At 41.1% G+C, this 21,683-nt stretch overlaps 2 protein-coding genes across 4 annotated transcripts in view; one reads left to right on the forward strand and one right to left on the reverse strand.

Moving 5' to 3' along the window:
- The window catches only part of LOC124787639 (nuclear pore complex protein Nup50), a 39,066-nt gene extending 31,479 nt beyond the window's left edge, over window positions 1-7,587 (reverse strand). Inside the window, exons 1-3 of the mRNA XM_047254415.1 lie at window positions 7,432-7,587; window positions 7,008-7,230; window positions 371-1,092 (exon numbers count right to left, since the gene is read on the reverse strand). Of these exons, the coding sequence (XP_047110371.1) occupies window positions 371-1,092; window positions 7,008-7,190 (905 nt within the window). The 5' untranslated portion in view covers window positions 7,191-7,230; window positions 7,432-7,587. The remainder of the gene's footprint in view (window positions 1-370; window positions 1,093-7,007; window positions 7,231-7,431) is intronic.
- Window positions 7,497-21,683, forward strand: part of LOC124787638 (PHD finger protein 21A-like) — a 119,452-nt gene continuing 105,265 nt past the window's right edge. For 2 of the 3 annotated variants that reach the window (XM_047254413.1, XM_047254412.1), the window contains exons 1-4: window positions 7,497-7,554; window positions 7,681-7,924; window positions 8,910-8,942; window positions 9,044-9,109. In XM_047254413.1, the coding sequence (XP_047110369.1) occupies window positions 7,847-7,924; window positions 8,910-8,942; window positions 9,044-9,109 (177 nt within the window). In that variant the 5' untranslated portion in view covers window positions 7,497-7,554; window positions 7,681-7,846. Of the gene's footprint in view, window positions 7,555-7,680; window positions 7,925-8,528; window positions 8,693-8,909; window positions 8,943-9,043; window positions 9,110-21,683 lie in introns of those variants that run through there. The other variant, XM_047254414.1, reaches the window with a different exon arrangement.

Genomic DNA, 21,683 nt, shown 5'->3' on the forward strand with positions numbered 1-21,683 from the left:
AAGATTATATATTTAATTACTGTCCATTTCAACACAGCAATTTAAACCTGTTATTGGGGCACAGTGAAGCCACAGCCCCACAATTTATGACATATTCTCAACAAACAATCAAATATTTGTGAAAAGGGTGAAGATAATGGTTTCCGATTCACTGCCTCTTTCCTTGTGTCTTGTTGGTTGCATGAAGGTAACATGCCAATGGCTATGGGTCACTGAGCAATGTCAACCTATGAGCAGTACAGAAACACCGCCAACACATGCTGGCCCTGACCTAGACTTTAGACTCTTTCCTTATTTTGTTTATTCTTACAGTAAAATTACAAATAATCATCATGAATATCATTCATAAATTTGTGAATCAGAATCATACCTGCCAAAGGAAAACTGCAATGGTGGCTTATTCTTCTCTTCAGAAGAAGACAATGTTGAAGCCTGTGTTGGGGACACAAGTTTCTGGTTAAATGGAGACAGAACAGAGCTGCTTGGAGTCTTAGAGGGCTCTTCCTGGACATTTTTGTTGTCCAATGTCTTTGTTATAGGAGGTGTCGAAAAATAACCACTTGAACTGAATTTGTCTCCAGAACTTTTTAATCCAAAAGAAAAATTAAATGATTCTTGTGCAACACTTTTAATGTCTTTAGGTGCTGCAGGTATACTCCATGTTTCTTTCTTGGATGGTTCTGTATCAACATTTTTTGATGTTGTATACTTGTCTTCTAGGTCACTGAGATGTCTTTCATAGTCTTTGAACACTGGTGTAAGTATACAACATGAATTTCTTTCCACATGCATTTTTATCCACTTTGACACACATTCATTAAGTGCCCTCAAGTCTGCATAAAATTCCTTTGGTTTCTTTGTGTATCTGTCCATATCATTTTTACCTTCAGCGTCCTTTCTAGTAGACATTTCATTTGAACTTCCTTTCAAAACTCCATTTTTTTGTTGTATAGGAGCACTGGAAGATTCTTTTGATGATGAACTTCTGTCAGCTGCTGCTGTTCCGCCACTGCCGAAATTGAAGGTGACTGTACTTGTACTGGTAGGCATTTTAAATCCACTGAAGTTTGCAAACACACTTTTTGTCTCACCCTGAAACAGAAGTGATGGCTTGATATAAAAGTTTTCCAAGCATCGTAAGAATTGATAGCTATTGACATGATTTTGACGAATCACATTAGAGTAAAAATCTCACTCTACCTTTAACTCAAATGGTAGAAAGCATGCCTATATCCCAAGTACTACATCCAAAAGGCTAAAATACCGACAAGCAGCAATACACACCACTACAGAACTTGTTGCGAAAGCATTTGATACATGCTGTAGATGGGAAATGTGGATCCAGCAACACCACTACCATGAGTACAAACTAACCTATACACCTGCACTAAAGATGGAAGACTTTGATGTACATTTAAGTATGTGGAAGATGGCTAATATAATCTGCACAAAAGACGAAGCACGCAAGGATTTAATATGGAACAAATAGTCCAGTCAAATAGCAGATTTTACTTGCAAAAGGTGGGGTAGAATATTTTGTTTTTTTAACTCATTCATATGGTTGGAAAAATTGGAAAACCAAGTTTTGCAAACTAAATTTATGTCGGCCGCTGAACTTTCTGTAGGGGAGGGAGGGAGGGGGGGGGGGGAGGGGGGGGGAGGAACTGAAAATTTCACACTTTTTTCAGTTTTTTTCAAAAATCTCAGTTTCTTATCCTCTTAGCACTTTGGTATATATTTCCTTTTTAAAAGAAAACAAATTACATTACATACTGGAATTGAACATCTCACTCTGCGGTATTCAATTACTCCATGTGCAATCTGGTGGTTCCTGATCACCCATCTATTGTGATTCTGTAAGCTTATCACGATCAAATTATACTGGGGACTGAGAGCTGGCTGCAACCCAAAGTAGAAAGCTCCAAGATATTTAGTGATTCACGGAATGTATATCAAAAAGACAGATTAGGCACCACAGGAGGGTGTGTGTACATTGAAGCTGACAAAAATGTTATATCTACTAATGTCAAATTTGAGGTGACAGTGAAGTCATAGCGTATAACAGGTCTAAGTGAAACCAAGTTAACAGTTTGTTAAGTAAGGTTGTGGTTGGGTTTTATCAGTAGAAAGATATATTTGACAACAAACTAAAATATATACATATATCATATATGAACAAAAGAAAAATGAATTATATAATTCATACTACATCCAGTCAACTACAGTGTTGATAACTGCTTGGCATCTCTGAGGCACACTTGAAACCAAGTTTTCAACGTATTCACATGGAAGAGACCTCCAAATGTGTCTAATCTGGGTTGTCCTAAACCAGTCGTACACAAGGTCAGAAACTTCTCCCACTTTGACCACACTTCCTCAATCATCAGTTCTTGAAATGGCAGATATTACAACCATAATGTCAGCATCATCTTGTGCTGAGTCCACCTCAATGCTAAACTCTAGAGATTCCTTTTTAAGATGTGTGGTCAAGTGATTCTTTCATTCGTTGTACAAAACTTGTCTCGGGGACTTAGTTTACCATCTATGATTCAACTACAACTTAACCGAAGAATGTTTTCTACATCTATGCATCCTCTCAACAAACTGTGCTACATTGCTCTCCCTCACATGGTTACCCATCAAATACAATTGCAAATGAAGATAAAAAATGTCACTGCAAGTAATAAATGTAACTTTGGACTACTGATTTGAAGGAAACATTTTGAGGCCAAGTTACTTCGTGTACAAGGTACCATCCACCAGCGATAAAAAATTTATTCAGTGCCAAAGTCCACATCCTTCACTGGGACCAAAATGTAATAGAAAGAAGATTTTGTTGCTTTTCACAAGGCTTTTTCAAGTAGCTAGTTCATATTACAGAAGTGCTTTTAATTCTCTTTCCATTAAACAAATCTTTTGGACAAACCGGAGTAACTTTAGTGTTCTCATGTTTTATAATATTGACGGCAGGAAGGAGAGTCACAACTTTTTATTTTCTATGGAACTTTACATGCTGGTAACTGTAATCAATAACTCTTTTCATCCTTTCACTCCCTATTTGTGATCCATGTAACAATTTCAATTCTCCACACTGATGACGGAAATTATAAAATCACTTTCAGTGAAGGGAAGCAGTAGTGAAAACCAATCAAGCAAGTTTTTCCAAGTTCATATCATATCGATCAATGTGACAACTACTTCAGTTTATGTTTTGTTCTAAGTTACACCGCTCACTTCACAGTATGATTCAATTTCTGCACTAATGTCCTGCATGTTACTCACAACTTGTGTTCTGTAGAATGTCTGTCAGTCAAGATTTCCAGCTTCACTACCAACTTGAGCTGAGGGAGGACATTTCAACTTTTCAATACTTTTCTCAGGAAGAAATATATTACAGGGAGTAACACACATTATGTCTATCAGTGCATAGAAAGTACCAGGTCCATCTTGAGTGTTTACATTGAAATCTGCATTGTCATACATAAATTGGCAAAACATGTCACTGTTTCTTTCGTTGTTAAGCTGAAGGATGAAAGATACTTGTAATAGGGCTGATTCAGTGTAAGATGCTGCGAAGCCAAGGGCGGACAAAACCAGAATGAAATGTTTTGAGCCAAGCTTCCTGTGCAAGTGTGTGCTAATTGCAGTCAAGAGGGATGAAATAAATTAACATGGCCACGAAAACACACAAGCAAGAGAAATGAACATTTTCTCCCCTTTTTTTTTGGGGAGGGGGGGGGGGGGGGAGGAGATTGTGATAAGTGAGATATTCGATTCCAATGTATAACATAACATATAATGCATTTCTACTATATAAATGGAAACTGAAGTAAAAGAGCTCAGAAACATGGTCCCTTGGCATTTTGCGTGAAGTTTGAAAAATTGATTTTTTTGACAGACTGTAGTGCCCTTGGTATTGGGTGTAGAAATAAAGTTTTTGTAATTAAATCCATAGACAATTTTGTGCCCTTTTCAAAAGTAACTAGATCCCAAAGTGCTAGGAGTGCACGAAAAGAGCATCTTCTGGAAAAAAAAGAAAAAAAAAAAAAAAAAAAAAAAAAAAAATTCTGAAAAGTCCAAAATTTTCAACGTTTTTCAGCTACAGAAAGTTTAACCAACATAAATTTTTGTTGGCAAAACTTGGCTTGCCAATCTTTCCAATCATGTGAACAAGTCAAATAAATAAATAAGTTCTTCCCTATTTTTGCAGGTATAGGCTTTTTTCTGACAATCTGACTAGACTGAAACTGCCCAATAAATCTATCAGTTGTGGCAAGACACATTAGACCATCCCACACTTGCAGGAATATTCTTTCACATTATATCCAGGCAATGCGAATATTTCCTGAAACTTGACTATACATGCTGTTGACTGGATTGAGAATTTAATATTGTGTTTCTACATTAAACTATGGTACCACACTGTATTATACTCACAATTTATGCTTTATTTACTTTTCCTTAATACTACTGACTTATGTATCTGTAACTTAATTTATACTATCACAAAGTTTACCACCACAAGCTAAGTAAATAAATACAGTAGAAATAATCCGACTAAAACTGTCATAAAATTGTTTAGTTAAATATGAACCATGTTGTTAAAAAAGTACAGTTCACATTTATTGTGATCTGTACAGTAACGAAGCATTTCAAACTGTATATGAAAATGAGAAAGCATTTATGCATTGCTCTTCAATATATGAGTTTGCTATTCACTGGAAACAGAAAGAATGATTTTAAAAAGTTTCAGGAGAAAATATTTACAACAGAAAAACACTAATGCCAACTTACACAGCACAGTGGCACAGTTTTAGTCTCACTTATGTAGTAAATTACTTCTTTCAAAATTATACTGGTCTGTTTCATGTGTTTGTACTCAATGACTAACATATGTTTGAGTACAGAATAATTAAAACCAAGTACTGGTCTCAAAATTAATAGAGAAATATGCTCTGAATTGGGTAATGGTTCCACAGTGACCCCCTTTCCATTTTTCATACTAGTAGTGTGACATTTTATACACTGTGTACCAAAATACCTAATTGGAAATTCATCTATTATGGAATAGAGATTTTATGAATTCACTCTGCAGTTTTGGTGATTTATATTGAAAAGTGTGTTAAACATACAACAAACATACACCCTGGACTACACTACAGATCTTTTACCTCAACTTTTATTTTAAATTCACATTCATTGCCTATGGCAACACTCGCGTTTGTTACAGATCAGTCTGTGACCACACCCAAGATTTCGAGAGTATCACATTATCAGGGTCAAGAGGGATATTTGATAGTAGTTGTCGGCTCCAATCAGCGACATAATGTTGACGGCTGATTATGGTGTGTATTTTTACAGTCCAGTTGATAGCTGGTGAAGCCAACGAACGTGGTTGCAAAAAATTTGGTTGTGGTGACATATGTACCTAAGTTAATTTGGGAGGAGGGAGGCTACATATCATGTTACAGTCACCACGTTGTTTACATCATTTGTGTCATGTTTTCTACACCACTGGTAAAAGTCAACAACTAGTATCGAATACTCCTCTTCATCCTGCTACCAAACAAAGTGCAAGGTTGTTACAGTGGAAAAACAAACAATAGAATTTACGAAATAGGTTTATTCACATGCCAGTACCACAGAATGAAAAACAGTTATATTTATGTTGATGATTTCTTAATAAAACTATGGAAAATCTGAGATGAAATAAGACAATATTATGAGAAGTATATAGTTGTTACTCACCATGGATCAGAGATGCTGAGTCACAGATGGGCACAACAAAAAGACTGTCAGAAAGTTTACCAACATTAACTGTCTGGGACGGCATCCCAGAGAGAGAGAATGTTGGTCGACTTTCTGCCAGTCTTTTTATTATTCTTATGTGTGACTCAGCATCTCCACTATACGATGAGTACAACTATCCTTTCATAATAATTCTGACGTGAAGTTGTTAAAAACGATGCACACTGGGTTTAAAACACATTATCATCTGTGAAAAGGATAGCGATTCTTAATAAACAGTTTATTGTAATTTACTGAAGGCTATCACTGCTGAGGCTCTGAGCACACTTGAGGAACTAAGCGAAGACTAACAAAAAACAAGATATACCTGTATATAGTTTCAGTGCTGCTCAAACAGTCTGTAATGAAGCATCACTCAACTTCAGTTCAATGCACAATCCACTAAACTGACTGACTTTTCACTCATTTTGGGTCATTTTCGTTTCATGTAGGCCTAGAGCTTATAAGTGCTTGGGTTCCAAGTCAAATTTAATGTTTTCTTAAAAGAAATCATCATAATATTTAGGCTTCAATGAGTATCAAACACAGTTTGAGCATTAAACTCTGACAATCTTTATACCCCTTCTAAATGCTCATAAAAAAACATAAGAGCTGGTTTTGACAAGTATTTTCTCTCATTCTGTACTTTAAAAATACGTCACTGCAACGGAAAGCTTTGGAAGTTTTAATAGAAATTGCTGTTACTATATTTGATTGCTGATGCTAGCCCTACAGTTTTTGTGAATACAGCTCAATAGAAGAAAAGCAGAAACTAATATTGTTATTTGGTAGAGTGCTAGCAGAGCAATATTACAACGATACATGCATACAACACTTCCAATGTTTCAGACTTCCTAAACTGATAATTACAAAAATATTTCGCTACAGTATTAATGTGACAGCTTCTACAGAAGAGAGGCAGACACTGAAAGTACAAAGCATCTGGCTTTTCTGTTAATAGCTATCCGAAATTTTAAGTTATTACAGTTTTACAATGTCTATTTCTCTGAAGAGTAAAAACTGTTTCAGAATCTACTGAATATATCTTCAAACTAACACACTTATTTACATACCATTCAGTAATCCCCAAAATATCAAATGCTTGGACGTAATTATTACTAAGATTAGCCAATAAAATTTGTAAACACACAAAGTTGAAAGTATATTGCAAACGCAGTTAGCAGGTAATTAATAAAACAGTTATGTTTATATTATCTTACCGTTTTCGGCGGTGAACCTGAAGAACTATAAGGGCTTGATGTTGATCTACGTTTAGCCTGTCTTATTACTCGTGACTGAAGGGTACTGTTATCAGCTTTGCGAAATGTTCCCGCTTCTTCACGTTTGTCTTCCTTATCCCAGTTATCATGGTTTAAGTCCGAAGATGCAATTCTTTTCGCCATTGTCACAAAATAAAGACTCCACAGATTTTCCTTGAAGCCTCTGTTTCCGATTAATGAACCAAAAATGTAAATAGGAATCACACACCCGCCAGAAACACAACTATTTGAGGTTATGTTGTGTGCAAGAATTGAAATTTCTTTTACAGTACTGGCAGTCAACTCACAATAGCTACATTTAAAACATTAAAATTTGCATTTAAGAATATGCAGTAACCAACATGCATATGTAGTCTTTACATACCACTTTCTAACCTTTCGTGCTCTGTATCACAACCGACAACATTTTCATGACGTAGTCGTTGTCGGCAACGTACTTACACATCACGTCGCCACAAAACTTGGTTCTCAGGCAGATCGCTAAAAGGTGTAGTATTTAACGTCTTTACTTAATTAAAAATAAGGTATTAATAATGTTTTACAATTTTTGTGATATTTTAAAATGTAAAATTATTCCACCGAACATAAAACAAACATTTTATTTTAAAACTAGGACAGCGCACGACTATGCGTCGATTTCTTTATTGTGTGCTTCGGCATGCCTACCACTGCCACCTTTAGAAAGCACTCAGGCTGGCGGTGTGGTGTTGCATCGCGCCGACTCGGAAGACTGATGTGTTCATTTAAAATAGTGAGTGATTTTGTGTAGATACGTGAAAATGGAAGTGTCAAAAGCATTCCAGGCAGATATTAGGCATATCCAGAATCAGCTCAAGATTGCTATCCTGAATCATCAGGTAAGAAACGAAGTTATATTTGAGCTTCTTTCCTTCGCTAAGCTGTTTTCCGGAAAGTCAGACACAGGCGCACTTGCTGAACTACGTCTTCGCACTTCTTGGTGATAGTTCGCAATGAACACAATGAAAAAAATATTCAGCCGCGAGAAAATGATGCGCGCTCGCTGATCTGTACACTGTACATTAATACAGGAGTCAATTTCTGCCTGTTTAATCGTTGTTAGCTGCGGAGTAGTTTGATTTTTATGTGACCGCGTAGTGTACTCATTGAAGCAAGATAACTAGAAAACTTACTGCCCTGCATAACTCTGCGTCTTATTTGAAATAAAGTCGTGCGTATTTGGTAATTTCTCATTAGTATCCTGTCGTTAAAGTTATAAGTTGGCGACATGGTTTTGTTACAGTAGGAGTCATGACTAAAGAAGGTACTTTTCGAAACTTTTGGAATATGACGACGCCTTGAGGAGCAACTAAGATAACTCGTGGAATCCACTTAGAACTTTTATAAACATATCTGAGTTAACAAACGGATGTTTAGTAGCCATCAAGGTCACATTCAGCCATCTGTAATAAGATTGCAGAAGTTTGAGGAATAGAAGGACGCTACACAACTTGCTCACAGTGCTACGAATACAATATAAGTAACATATGAATGAAAGTAGTGTGTCCATAGTAGATCTGTGTAAGATGTGCAGTGTCTAGGAGATAAATGTCAAACACAAGCTTCACGTTAGTTCTGTGTAAAGGAAGCACGCGACGTAAAGTGCGGTACTCACCGTTACTTTACCAAATTTTAATTGACATACTATAGTTATCAGTCTTTAACTTTAACTTTTCATCGTGTAATGCATTAGCATAAATTATATCATTTGTTCCTTTTTGTCATATATTGTAGTTATATTACTGTCTGTGACATTACACCTTTTTTGTTTCGCTTTGTGGTTACTTGTTGTCTGCATTGTCATTAATAAAACGCTGTTTGCAGGTGATGGTGAAGAAGAAAAATGAAGATCCAACCGTAAGTTTTTTTTTAAAATAGTCAGTTTTAAACACATTTTTTAAGTACGAGCATTAGAGAACGCCTGAAAGTAATCGAAATTTCAATGTTTATTTTTTCAGAATATCCATATCCAGGTGCAACTCCGTGATGCTCAGAGGCACATCATATCTCTCGGTGAAATACAGGTATGTGTGATTTACGTGGTTTTTTCCATAAACTCCTCCCAAAACATTGTTAGTCGTTCGCCCGACGTACATCCCGTACAGTTACAACGATGATTACAAAAGTACGTTATGTATATCTCAGGAGAAACAAATATTGTGCAGTCGTTATTTCTGCCATACCGAGATATTCACACACAAAACGTTCTTGTCTTTGTAAATCTTTATGTAAACAGGTCTGCAATGCAAAAGATTAGCGCTCTTGTTCACATTAACAATTGAATGCGTTGACAGTAACAATAGTGATTTATATACGGGATGCCAAGGTTGATAAATACAATGATAGATACGTTTAGAACCAGTGGATTCGACAGATACGTTTAGAACCAGTGGATTCGACGTTGAGGTTGTATGTAAATGACATAAACACAAATTGAAAGTGTTAACGCCGACTAAGCGAGATGAATTATAACTGACGTTATTTACCCCAAGAATACTGGCTAAAGAACGCATGTAGTTGAAAAATGGTCATATGAAGAATATTCTTGAACGTTGTCACAAAGCCAGGCAACAGGTCCGCAACACCCGCGTAGGATAGATGTCACAACAGCCAATGCTTTTTGTCTTTCGTGTTTAACCTTCTCACTCATTTTCTTGCAGTATCTGCCTTGACTTGTGCGGCAATTCAGTGGGGTACATACCGCAGATACGAAAGATTCGAGCAAATTGCCCTTTAAATTGATCGTTGTACCTTAACGGGTGTCATAATCTCATAAACTCGTTTTTTGGCTACAATTAACAACATTCTGAAGTTGGCACGCAGAACCGCTAAATTCATGCTTGTTTCCAATGAACCGTACATCCGACTAGATATGTATATTTCATTGAACGGCAGCTGAAGGCATTTGGCCCTTCTTAGAACAATTCTTGCCAGACGCACGTGAGTGTGGTGTCCATTTGAAAATCTCGAAAAGTGTAAATAGGGGTGTGCAGTACTTAATCAAGGTGCACCTCCAAAATACCAAGCAAACTTCGAAAACGGCGCTCCGTTTCCTGGGCATGGGACGATGCGTTCTGGTCTGTTCTGCGCAACTTTCTTAACTAAGCGAGAGAATGTAGTAGGGCGCACAATTTTATTTAGAAGACAGTTGTATAGTGCATTGTTATTCCATAAATAAACTGTCAAGAAAAATGTGAATTCTCCTTTGTTACAACATCTTACAATGATGTAGAAGTGCTGTAATTTTAGACGCTGAATGGGCAGTGATCTGTGCGCTTCATGTTCTCAGCGATACTTTCCATTCTACTTTAATCCTCTAACGGTTTTGTTTTCTAGCGATAGGGCCTCGGGTTCTACCCAGATAAATATTATTTTTGAGCGAAAGATGAATCGTCAACGATACAGGAGAAGCGAAAACCCACTACTGATGTTTCCTGCAGAATGTTGGGCTCTTCATATAGACTAACGAATGGTCGTGCAGATGTGGGATGGAATTTACGTACTGAATAGCGGGGTTCTACTGACAGTGAAACATAAAGTGCTGAAGTTGCCGGTAATTTTTGATGTATGAATGCTTATTCATTTACCTTCAGCATCTGCCCTCTAGGTCCTTTTGGAGACAGAACGCGAGTTAAAAAACGCGAGGAAAGGAATCTGAGTGACCGATTGGGGAAACATTCCGCCACACCAGTTCAGTGATTCACGGAAATACTAAATTCAGATTTCTCGATTGGTGTTTGAGGAGATATTGAGAGATGACGCGTCGGAGACTTCATTGGATGCGTAATCGGGGAGGAGTCGACTTCAAATCTCCTCTCGGCCATCCAGATTTGCGTTTTCAAATTTTTCCCCGACAGATTTCAGGCGATTCTTTCACTAGCTGGCACATCTGTGAAGCTTTGCCGTACTTCCTTTGACATTTGAGCTCATCACAAAAAGCTTACTGTTGCCCGCGCCTGCTTAGAGGGCGACGGATTGAAGAAAAAAAAAGAAACGTTTGGACACTGTAAATGTTTTCATTTTGATACTTTGTTCAGAGCTCTCACAGATGTTTTAATACCCATAAAGGTAGAACGAGCTGCTAGAATACTGTGACTAATCACAGAGCCAAGGTCTGTACTCCAGATTTTCAGGCAAATACGTGCTGAAATGGCAGAGGTGGGTGTTGGAGGATTTAGGGTTCCTAATATACAACCACGGGCGCCCGAAGAAGTTTATCCAAATGTGGGCAAGACTCGAAAATAGGTTATTTTTATATAAATGAGTTGGTCAGTTTCTAGACGTGTCATGTCACAAGAAATAAATTTTGTAAGTGATACAGAAGAACATGTCACATCTCAGAAAATTGATTGTCCACTCATTCTAGAAGTGAGTATTAAGTAAAACCTCTGTACTCCCGATTCCAGGAGGGAAGGGGCCGGGGGGGCAAGTGCCCCTTCCCTCACCCTTGCTGACGCGTATGCTTGCAACCAAAGGAAACTTCCATATGTCAGGACCGGAGTATAGGATATGTTTTTAATTAAACTCTGCACCAGAAAAAAGTGAAACGTTAGTGGATGGATAAGTGTAATTGTTTACTTTTATACAGAGTGAAGTGTTTGACATGTGCAGTCGCAGGCGTGATGTTACAATGCGTGTGCGGGGAATGTACGTGCTTCGTGGGGATGCCAATGTAAAAGGTCTTGAATTTCCAGTTTTCTTGTGCTTCGCTGAAAAGTTTCGTTCAGAAGACTGAAGAGGCTTGTTCGTTAGTGTAGGTGTTCGTCGTTCCGTGCACGTGGTTTCTGATAGAGCGCCTCTTGTTGGGGTGACTGAGCGACAGGACTTCGAGTTGGTTCGCAGGCACTCTCGCCTGCCAGGTGGCGTTGCATGTAGCGAGGTGAGCCTACAGAGGGCACAGCTGCCCACGTGCGAGACAGTGAGTGACAAGGTTCCCCCCACTCCGCTCCGGCGAGCGAATCACGCTGCGAAGCGATAGGGGGTGCAACGATTGTACGAAACCAAAACTTTCCGCACGCCGCTGCCGCGCTTCAGCGCGCAGTTTTTTTCGGCACTGCTGTATACGAATGCCGTCGTTTGTTTTCACAAAAAGAATACTTTTTGTACTAATCGTTTTCCCAAATTGTTGTGGTCTTCAAATCCAGAGACTGGTTTGATGCAGCTCTCCACGCTACTCTAACGTATGCAAGCTGCTTCATCTCAGAGTAACTACTGCAACCTACATCCTTCTGCATCTGCTTAGTGTATTCACTTCTTGGTTTCTACGGTTTTTACCCTCCTCGCTTCCTTCCAGTACTAAATTGATGATCCCTTGAGGCCTCAGAATATGTCCTACCAACCGATCCCTTCTAGTCAAGCTGTGCCACAGATTTCTCTTCTCTCCAATTCTATTCAGTACCTCCTCATTAGTTATGTGATCTACCCATCTAATCTTCAGCATTCTTCTGTAGCACTACATTTCCAAAGTTTTTATTCTATTCTTGTCTAAACTATTTATCGTCCATGTTTCACTTCCATACACGGCTACACTCCATACAATTACTTTCAGAAAGGGCTTCCTGACACTTAAATCTGTAGTCAATGTTAACAAATTTCTCTTCTTCAGAAACTCTTTCCTCGCCATTGCCAGTCTACATTTTATATCCTCTCTACTTAGACCATCGTCAGTTATTTTGCTCCCCAAATAGCAAAAATCTACTACTTTGTCTCAATTCCCTCAACATCACCTGATTTATTTAGACTACATTCCATTATCCTCGTTTTGCTTTTGTTGATGTTCATCTTATATCCTCCTTTCAGGACACCGTCCATTCCATTTAACTGCTCTCCCAGACCCTTCGCTGTCTCTGACAGAACTACAGTGTCATCAGCAAACCTCAAAGTTTTTATTTCTTATCCGTGGATTTTAATTCTTACCCCAATTTTTTGTGCTTGCTCAATATACAGATGGAATAACATCGGGTATAGGCTACAACCCTGTCTCACTCCCCTCCCAACCACCGCTTCCCTTTCATGCCCTTCTGGTTTTTGTACCAATTGTAAATAGCCTTTCGCTCCCTGTATTTTACCCCTGCCACCTTCTCAAATTATTCGTCTTCATTCACCTTGTTGTTGCAGCTCAGTTTTTGTCCGTATTTGCTGTTTAGTATACAGTGTAAACCAGAACTTCGCCTACAAACTTTTAAAGATGGTAATATGGACCAAAACAAGGAAACAAAAGTCCAGTAAACATGGGCCGTAAAATGCGCATATTATGAACAGTTCAATAGAAGAGATGTTTTACAGTAGTGGAGATGAACTGCAGCTCCTAGACCTTAAGGTACTCACTTTAAAGCCTATGTTTAATAGACTTTTTTCTTATTTTGGTCTGTAGTAGCACTATTGAAAGTTTGTTGGCAGAGTTCTAGTCCACCCTGTATACATATGGAAATACCGTTTTGTCCTGAGCGAACAAGAATTATTCTTATTTAACAGCCAAACATGTTTCGGTTAAGTTTCACAATCATCAGTGTGTTGATTTTCTTACTATCACACACTTGTATTTATGTGGCTATCTGACATGTTTTCGGTACAGCTGATATGTTGCTCAAGTTTGTCATTTGTTGTTTCTGCTTTTTCATGCCTCTATGGGTATGTGAACTTTGACATACAGTGTGTGCAAGAAAGCACACTTCATATGCCTTCTAGAGGCATGAGAAAACGGAAACAAAAAGTGACACACTGGAGCAAAATATAAACTGTGCTCAATGTCAAAGAGCCACATAAACATCAATATGTGATAGTAAGAAAGTACTCACTGACGATGGTGAAACTTAGCCGAAACATTTTTGGGTATTAAACAAGAATAATTTGTGTTTTCTCAAACCAGAACCGTGTTCCCGTAATTATATATTGGCCTGTATGGTTCGAAACCCACGTAACTAATGAGGAGGTACTGAATAGGATTGGGGAGAAGAGAAGTTTGTGGCACAACTTGACTAGAAGAAGGGATCAGTTGGTAGGACATGTTTTGAGGCATCAAGGGATCACAAATTTAGCATTGGAGGGCACCGTGGAGGGTAAAAATCGTAGAGGGAGACCAAGAGATGAATACACTAAGCAGATTCAGAAGGATGTAGGTTGCAGTAGGTACTGGGAGATGAAGAAGCTTGCACAGGATAGAGTAGCATGGAGAGCTGCATCAAACCAGTCTCAGGACTGAAGACCACAACAACAACATGGTTCGAAACAGTTCTGGAAACTTTTTTTTTTCTGTTCTGACGTTGGCACATCAAACGTACGGTTTCCCAGCGATTCAACAGTGCACTGAGATGATCAAACTCGCTGTCCAAGGGTGGTTTGTTTCACACAGGGAACAAAAAGTAGCAGTTCCGCGTCGTTATTGCAATTGTTTTGCGTGCTGAGCGGGTGCCTGCTCTGTTATGATTAAGAATGATGGGTTGTGTATCACTCAGCGTTAATTGTTCTTCGATCCTCCAAAAGTAATGGCCGCGACGTGCCCAGACTGAAGCTAGGATTTTTTCGAATAAGTGCTTCACGAAGATCTTGCCGTGCCAGATTTGCATTCAGTCTCAAAAACTGTCAACGATTTCCTCTGCCATCGCCAGCGGAGTTCGTTAGAATACTCGGTACTTACAATTCGGCCAACCGAAAAGAGTACCGAACGGCCTACTGAAGTCTCTTGACGAAGGCAGCGGAGGAACTCGTCCAAAGACACACTGGATACCAATCTGACGCGACAAGAGTTGCGTGAAACATTTATTCAAGAATGTCGCCCCGAAAAACTACACTATGTAATCAAAAGTATCGGGACACTTCCCAAAACATACGTTTTTCATATTAGGTGCTTTGTGCTGCCACCTACTGCCAGGTACTCCGTATCAGCGACCTCAGTAGTCATTGGACATCGTGAGAGAGCAGAACTAATGGACTTCGAACGTGGTCAGGTGATTGGGTGTCACTTGTCATACGTCTGTACGCGAGATTTACGCACTCCTGAACATCCCAAGGTCCATTGTTTCCGATGTGATAGTGAAGTGCAAACGTGAAGAGACACGTACAGCACAAAGGCATACGGGCCGACCTCCTCTGTTGACTGACAGACAGCCCACTGTTAAAGAGGGTCGTAATGTGTAACAGGCCAAACAACGCCTCGCTTGATGTAAGGAGCGTAAACATTGGAAGATTGAACAGTGGGAAAACGTTGTGGAGTGACGAATCACGGTACACAATGTGGCGATCTGATGGCAGGGTGTGAGTGTAGCGAATGCCCGGTGAACGTCATCTGCCAGCGTGTGTAGTGCTAACAGTGAAATTCGGAGGCGATGGTTTTATGGTGTGGTCATGTTTTTCGTGGAGGGGGCTTGCACCCCCTGTCGTTTTGCGTGGCACTGTCACAGCACAGGTCTACAGTGATGTTTTAAGCACCTTCTTGCTTCCCACTGTTGAAGAGCAATTCGGGGATGGCGATTGTATCTTTCAACACGATCGAGCACCTGTTCATAATGCACGGCCTGTGGCGGAGTGGTTACACGACAAGAGCATCCCTGTAATGGACTGTCCTGCACAGAGTCCTGACCTGAATCCTATAGAAGACCTTTGGGCTGTTTTGGAACGCCGGATTCGTGCCAAGCCTTACCGACCGACATCTATACCTCTCCTCAGTGCAGCACTCGGTGGAGAGTGGGCTGTCATATCCCAAGAAACTCTCCAGCACCTGATTGAACGTATGCCTGCGAGAGTGGAAACTGTCATGAAGGCTAAGGGTGGGCCAACACCATATTGAATTCCAGCATTACCGATGGGGGGCGCCATTTTCAGCCACATGGGCGGCTACTTTTGATCAGATAGTGTACATTGTCAAGCTATAATTTTTTTAGAAGTGCCTGGCGAACGAATAACTTACGTTGGTTTACGTTCAGCTTGGAACGCCCAAACAACTGATTGCCCCTTGGTATTCGGGTCGTTCGTGTACATAGAAGTTTACTCTGCCGTTACGACCTAGTAACGAATTCTGTAATAGTTCAGTCGAATGTTTTCAGCATTTGCGTGGACAAGAGCCAGTTTTTGAGCTTTGGCCAATATTGTGCGGAATCCCTCGGCAACTGATCCTCTTCACAGCCAGCTATTCAAGCAGGCAAGCCTATATCTCACGGTAAGCCAAGTGACAGTATTCTTCAGTAATTTTTGAAACTACATCGATGTTTTTTGGGACAACTACCGATTTTGTTAGAACTGCACGAAATTTGTCACTGACGAAAGCACGGCCACGACGAAATTCTGCAAAAAAAGTAGTCTTCTTGTGGAGGTGATTGGTTGGCAAAATATTAACTGAATGAGTTCCAGTCGTTGTTGTTGAGACTTGACGAAAATTGTAAGAATTAGCTCAGCGAAAACACTGATATGAGGTTTACGTTTTTTCTCAATACTGTTTGTTGAACACTTTCTGTAGACTCGGCCAATTTGGAAGCCGTCATTGTTTTAACAATAACAAATCGCAAATTCTGGATCGATATTGTGAAATCTCTTTAATTCAATTTATGCATTCATATTATTAAGCCAGGAGATCTGTAATAGATAGGTCTTGCTGCAAGCTTTGATACTAGTTTGCCGTCACCTAGGGGACATGTACAGCTTTGGTATGCTGTTTTGATATTAACGGAATGGAAAAATGCAAAGCTGAATGTCACCTTTAGTGACAAAAAAGTCCTCCACCACCATGACTTCCAAAAAATTTGGGAGTAACTGTTGATAGAAACTTTTCTTAGAAAAAACAGAAGACACCACAGCAGAGCTGAGATGGCGCAATAACAACATACAGAAACTGAGTGGTATCTCATAGGGCGCGAGAGCTGCGACACCACGGTACGATGTTCTTCCTTGGGACTTCTGTACCACCTATGTCTCATTATTGAATGGAGCATGGGAGGAATGGTTGCTGTGTATGCCCTCGTGCATCTTATTATTGGTCCAATTTAATCATCGTGATGCCTACAGGACCTGTACCCAGCGAGCTGGAAAATACTCAAACTTTACGCTGAATGTTTTTCAGTTTCCGAAGTAGGTTTCCGGGAGCTTTCGGTATCATTCTTAGTTCTGCCTCACTGAGGTGACAAATGTGATGGTACAGCGATATGCATGTATACAGATGGCGGTAGTATCGCGTACACAAGGTGTAACAGGGCAGTACATTATAGTGGAGCTGTCATTTGTACTCAGGTGGTCCATGTAAAAAGCTTCCCAGGTTCCCTGCGTGATTATGGCCGGCCGACGGGAATTGGCAGACTTTGAGCGCGAAATGGTACATTCAGTTGCGGAAATAGTTAGGGAATTCAGTATTCCGAGGTCCCCAGTGACAAGAGTGTGTCGAGAATGCCAAATTTCACGCATTGTCTCGCCACGGACAACGCAGTGGCAGACGGCTTTCTCTTAACGACGGAGAACAGTGACGTTTGCGTAGAGTTGTAAGTACTAACAGGCAAGTTTGAAATAACCGCATAAATGAATGCGGGGCATTCGGCGAACGTATACTGGGACAGCGCAGCGAAATTTGGCAGCAGACCACCGACGCGAGTGCCTTTGCTAGTCGAACATCACGTGCAGCGTCTTTTCTGGACTTGTGGTGATACCGGTTGAATCTGTCACGATAGGGAAATCGTGGGCTGGTCAGATGAGTCCTGATTTCAGTTGGCAATAGCTGATGGTAGGGTCAGTGTGTGGTGCAGACCCACGAAGCCATGGACCCAAGTTGTCAACAAGCCTCTCTGCAGGCTCGTGGTGACTCCATAATGGTGTGGGCTGTGTTTACGTGGACTGGACTGGTTCCCCTGGATGTTCGGCTATTTGGAGACCTTTTTCAGCCATTTATTTCCCAAAACAATGATGAGTTTTTTATGGCTGGCAATGCCCAATGTCGCCAGTCCTCAGTTGTTCACGACTGGTTCGAAGGACACTCTGGACGATTAGAGCGAATGATGTGGCCACGGAGATCGCCCGTCATGAATCGCGTCAAACGTTTGTGGGGCATAATCGAGAATTCAGTTCATACACAAAATTCTGCACCGGAAACGCTTTCGGACGGTTATAGAGGCAGCATGGCTAAGTATTTCTGCACGGACTTCCAACGACTCTTTTAATTCCATACCACGTCGAGTTGCTGCACTGGGCCGGTTATAAGAAGGGCCGACACGATGTTAAGAGGTATCCGACGACTGTCGCCTTACTGTACAGGGTTATTACAAATGATTGAAGCGATTTCACAGCTCTACAGTAACTTTATTATTTGAGGTATTTTCACAATGCTTTGCACACACATACAAAAACTCGAAAAGTTTTTTTAGGCATTCACAAATGTTCGATATGTGCCCCTTTAGTGATTCGGCAGACATCAAGCCGATAATAAAGTTCCTCCCACACTCGGCGCAGCATGTCCCCATCAATGAGTTCGAAAGCATCGTTGATGCGAGCTCGCAGTTCTGGCACGTTTCTTGGTAGAGGAGGTTTAAACACTGAATCTTTCACATAACCCCACAGAAAGAAATCGCATGGGGTTAAGTCGGGAGAGCGTGGAGGTCATGACGTGAATTGTTGATCATGATCTCCACCACGACCGATCCATCGGTTTTCCAATCTCCTGTTTAAGAAATGCTTCTGCTTTAGCCTTTTCCGTAAGATTTTCCAAACCGTCGGCTGTGGTACGTTTAGCTCCCTGCTTGCTTTATTCGTCGACTTCCGCGGGCTACGCGTGAAACTTGCCCGCACGCGTTCAACCGTTTCTTCGCTCACTGCAGGCCGACCCGTTGATTTCCCCTTACAGAGGCATCCAGAAGCTTTAAACTGCCCATACCATCGCCGAATGGAGTCAGCAGTTGGTGGATCTTTGTTGAACTTCGTCCTGAAGTGTCGTTGCAGTGTTATGACTGACTGATGTGAGTGCATTTCAAGCACGACATACGCTTTCTCGGCTCCTGTCGCCATTTTGTCTCACCGCGATCTCGAGCGCTCTGGCGGCAGAAACCTGAAGTGCGGCTTCAGCCGAACAAAACTTTGAGTTTTTCTACGTATCTGTAGTGTGTCGTGACCATATGTCAATGAATGGAGCTACAGTGAATTTATGAAATCGCTCCAATCATTTGTAATAGCCCTGTATTTGCTGTGCGTTTTTTTCGCTACTCTCGTATCTCACTCACCCAAGCAGTATTTCACTGTGTCCAATGAAATTGCGTTTAAGCAAGAGCTGTCATAAGTCGCACTTATGCCAGTAAATGGAAACAGCTGTGAGATCCATTTCGCTACGTATTCCTCGCCCGTTGCTACCAGGTATCATATGGCTTGACTGAATCCAGTTACGATCACGTCTCGCTAGGTCTAATATCGAAAGACCTGGATGTTCCACTCTATTAGGATACCTGTCGTTACGATTTACCAGTTTGCGTTATGTTCAATCACTGTTCGAACGAACAATCCTAAGCACTTGGGAAAATAAGAGATGCGCATCAGGAGAAGTCACGGCAATTCGGTGTGACACGATCTCTAGTGGCATCAGTTCCGTGGTGACGAGTATCGAAGTTTCTTCATTGATCATTAGATCCCACAGAGCTAACGGTACAAAATTGCGAGGAAACTGACTCTACTTTCCGGCATTTCGTACGGGATTAAGAACTTGTGATTTAGCGGGCCAGTCGAGGGTCACTGGGCGTTCCCCAGCCCAGGACTGCGTGTGTGCAGCCAACACGGCTGCTGTCGTTTTGGAAGACAGGAACCACCCTCCATGCTGAACTGCACGCCACCCTGGCCGTCGGTGCGCTCGTTGCCTCGAATCATTATTTGAAAAAGGGGTAAAATTCGCGACTCGTCGAAACACGCTACAGTCCCGTACCCGTGTTTCGCCCACAGATAACCTAAAGTATTAGGTACCATTTTGTGGCGTACGTGAATCCAGATGACCACTGCGTGCAGTTCCCTTCGCACTGCTGGCTAGAAAATTGATAGAGATGGAACCGGATTCACTGATTGCAGCAATTCCATCATGTCTGAAGCCGATTGTCATTGACGAGGCGTGACAGTTGTATCCAGCCCCTTTCGATTCAAATCTTTCTACCACCACCGATTTTATGCCGTGTTACATGACAAGTGGTACACCATTCCTTGTACGAGAGCGGTTAAGAAAGTATCGGACTTCATTTATTTAGGTAAAATTGACACTAGTCATCTACAAAGTATGAAACTTCCTGGCAGATTAAAACTGTGTGCCCGACCGAGACTCGAACTCGGGACCTTTGCCTTTCGCGGGCAAGTGCTCTACCAATGAGCTACCGAAGCACGACTCACGTCCAGTACCCACAGCTTTACTTCTGCCAGTATCTCGTCTCCTACCTTCCAAACTTTACAGAAGCTCTTCTGCGAACCATGCAGAACTAGCACTCTTGAAAGAAGTAGTCTCCTAAGCCCCTACACACTTAAGCCCCTACACACCCCTCCCAATGCTGCTGTCACTGCCGGAAGCATCGCTGGAAAGAAGCATCTTTTGGTATGCCGCGCAGCTGCTCCATAGAATTCTGCGTGATGTCTTCCCCTTGTTAAAACTGGCCCCTTTAAGCTTCTTTTTCAGTTTGGGGGAAAGCCAGAAGTGAGTAGACGTTAAATCAGGGGAATATGGAGGCTGACAAACAACAGCCGTGTTGTGTTTGGCCAAAAAACTCTGAATGAATTGAGAAAGATGAGCGGGTGCATTATTGTGATGAAGGTGCCCCCAAGTCCGGCCGTTCACTGCTTCACAGAGGCGACGCAGAACCTATTGGTAGTACTCCATATTTGACACTTGTACTTGGTAGGGCATACTCGTGATGGACCACGCCATCGGAGTCAAAACAGACGGTCAGCATGACTTCCACATCGCTGATGACGTGCCTCTCTGGGATGATGGACGTCTCCAGTACGATGACTAGAACTTTGTTTCTGGTTCGTACCCGTTAACCCAGGACTCATGACCAGTGACCATTGTGTTAAAGTTGGGATTACCGTTGGCAGTATCCAACATGTCCTGTGCGATCTCCGAAGCAAGTTACTTCTGCTCAGTTGCTAGCAACGTTGACACAAATTTTGCTGGGATCTTCCTGATATAAAAATGTTCCATTAAAATGGAATGAATGAATGCAATACTAATTTCGTCCATCCTGCATCACCACAGTCCGTACATGATCAATAAAAGCCTCATTCGCGCACGTTGAGCGTCTACTTGAATGTGCTTTAATCTTCACGGATGAGCGGCCATCTTTGGAGCGGTTGTACAGCTCCTTTTTGTGTGTGTTGCCCATTGTTTCGTCTCTGAACCCTTGTTGAATCACACGGATTGTTTCAACTTGAGTATCGCTAAGCTGTGATGCAGGGACGTTGTTTCACCTTCTGTCATTTTGCACACAACACAAAATTCAACAAATACTGCCTACAAGTGTTCAGTTGTCAACGGCCATCCAACGACTAGTTGTTCCCGCAGTCGTGAAAAAATCAGGCATGCGGATTACGTATGCCCACAAACGTAGAAAATGCGCCCTATTCATTATTGGTTTCAACAATAAATGTCAGATACTGTTTGAACAG

The sequence above is a fragment of the Schistocerca piceifrons genome, chromosome 3 (genome assembly GCF_021461385.2).
Source record: "Schistocerca piceifrons isolate TAMUIC-IGC-003096 chromosome 3, iqSchPice1.1, whole genome shotgun sequence".
NCBI classification, from domain to species: Eukaryota; Metazoa; Arthropoda; class Insecta; order Orthoptera; family Acrididae; genus Schistocerca; species Schistocerca piceifrons.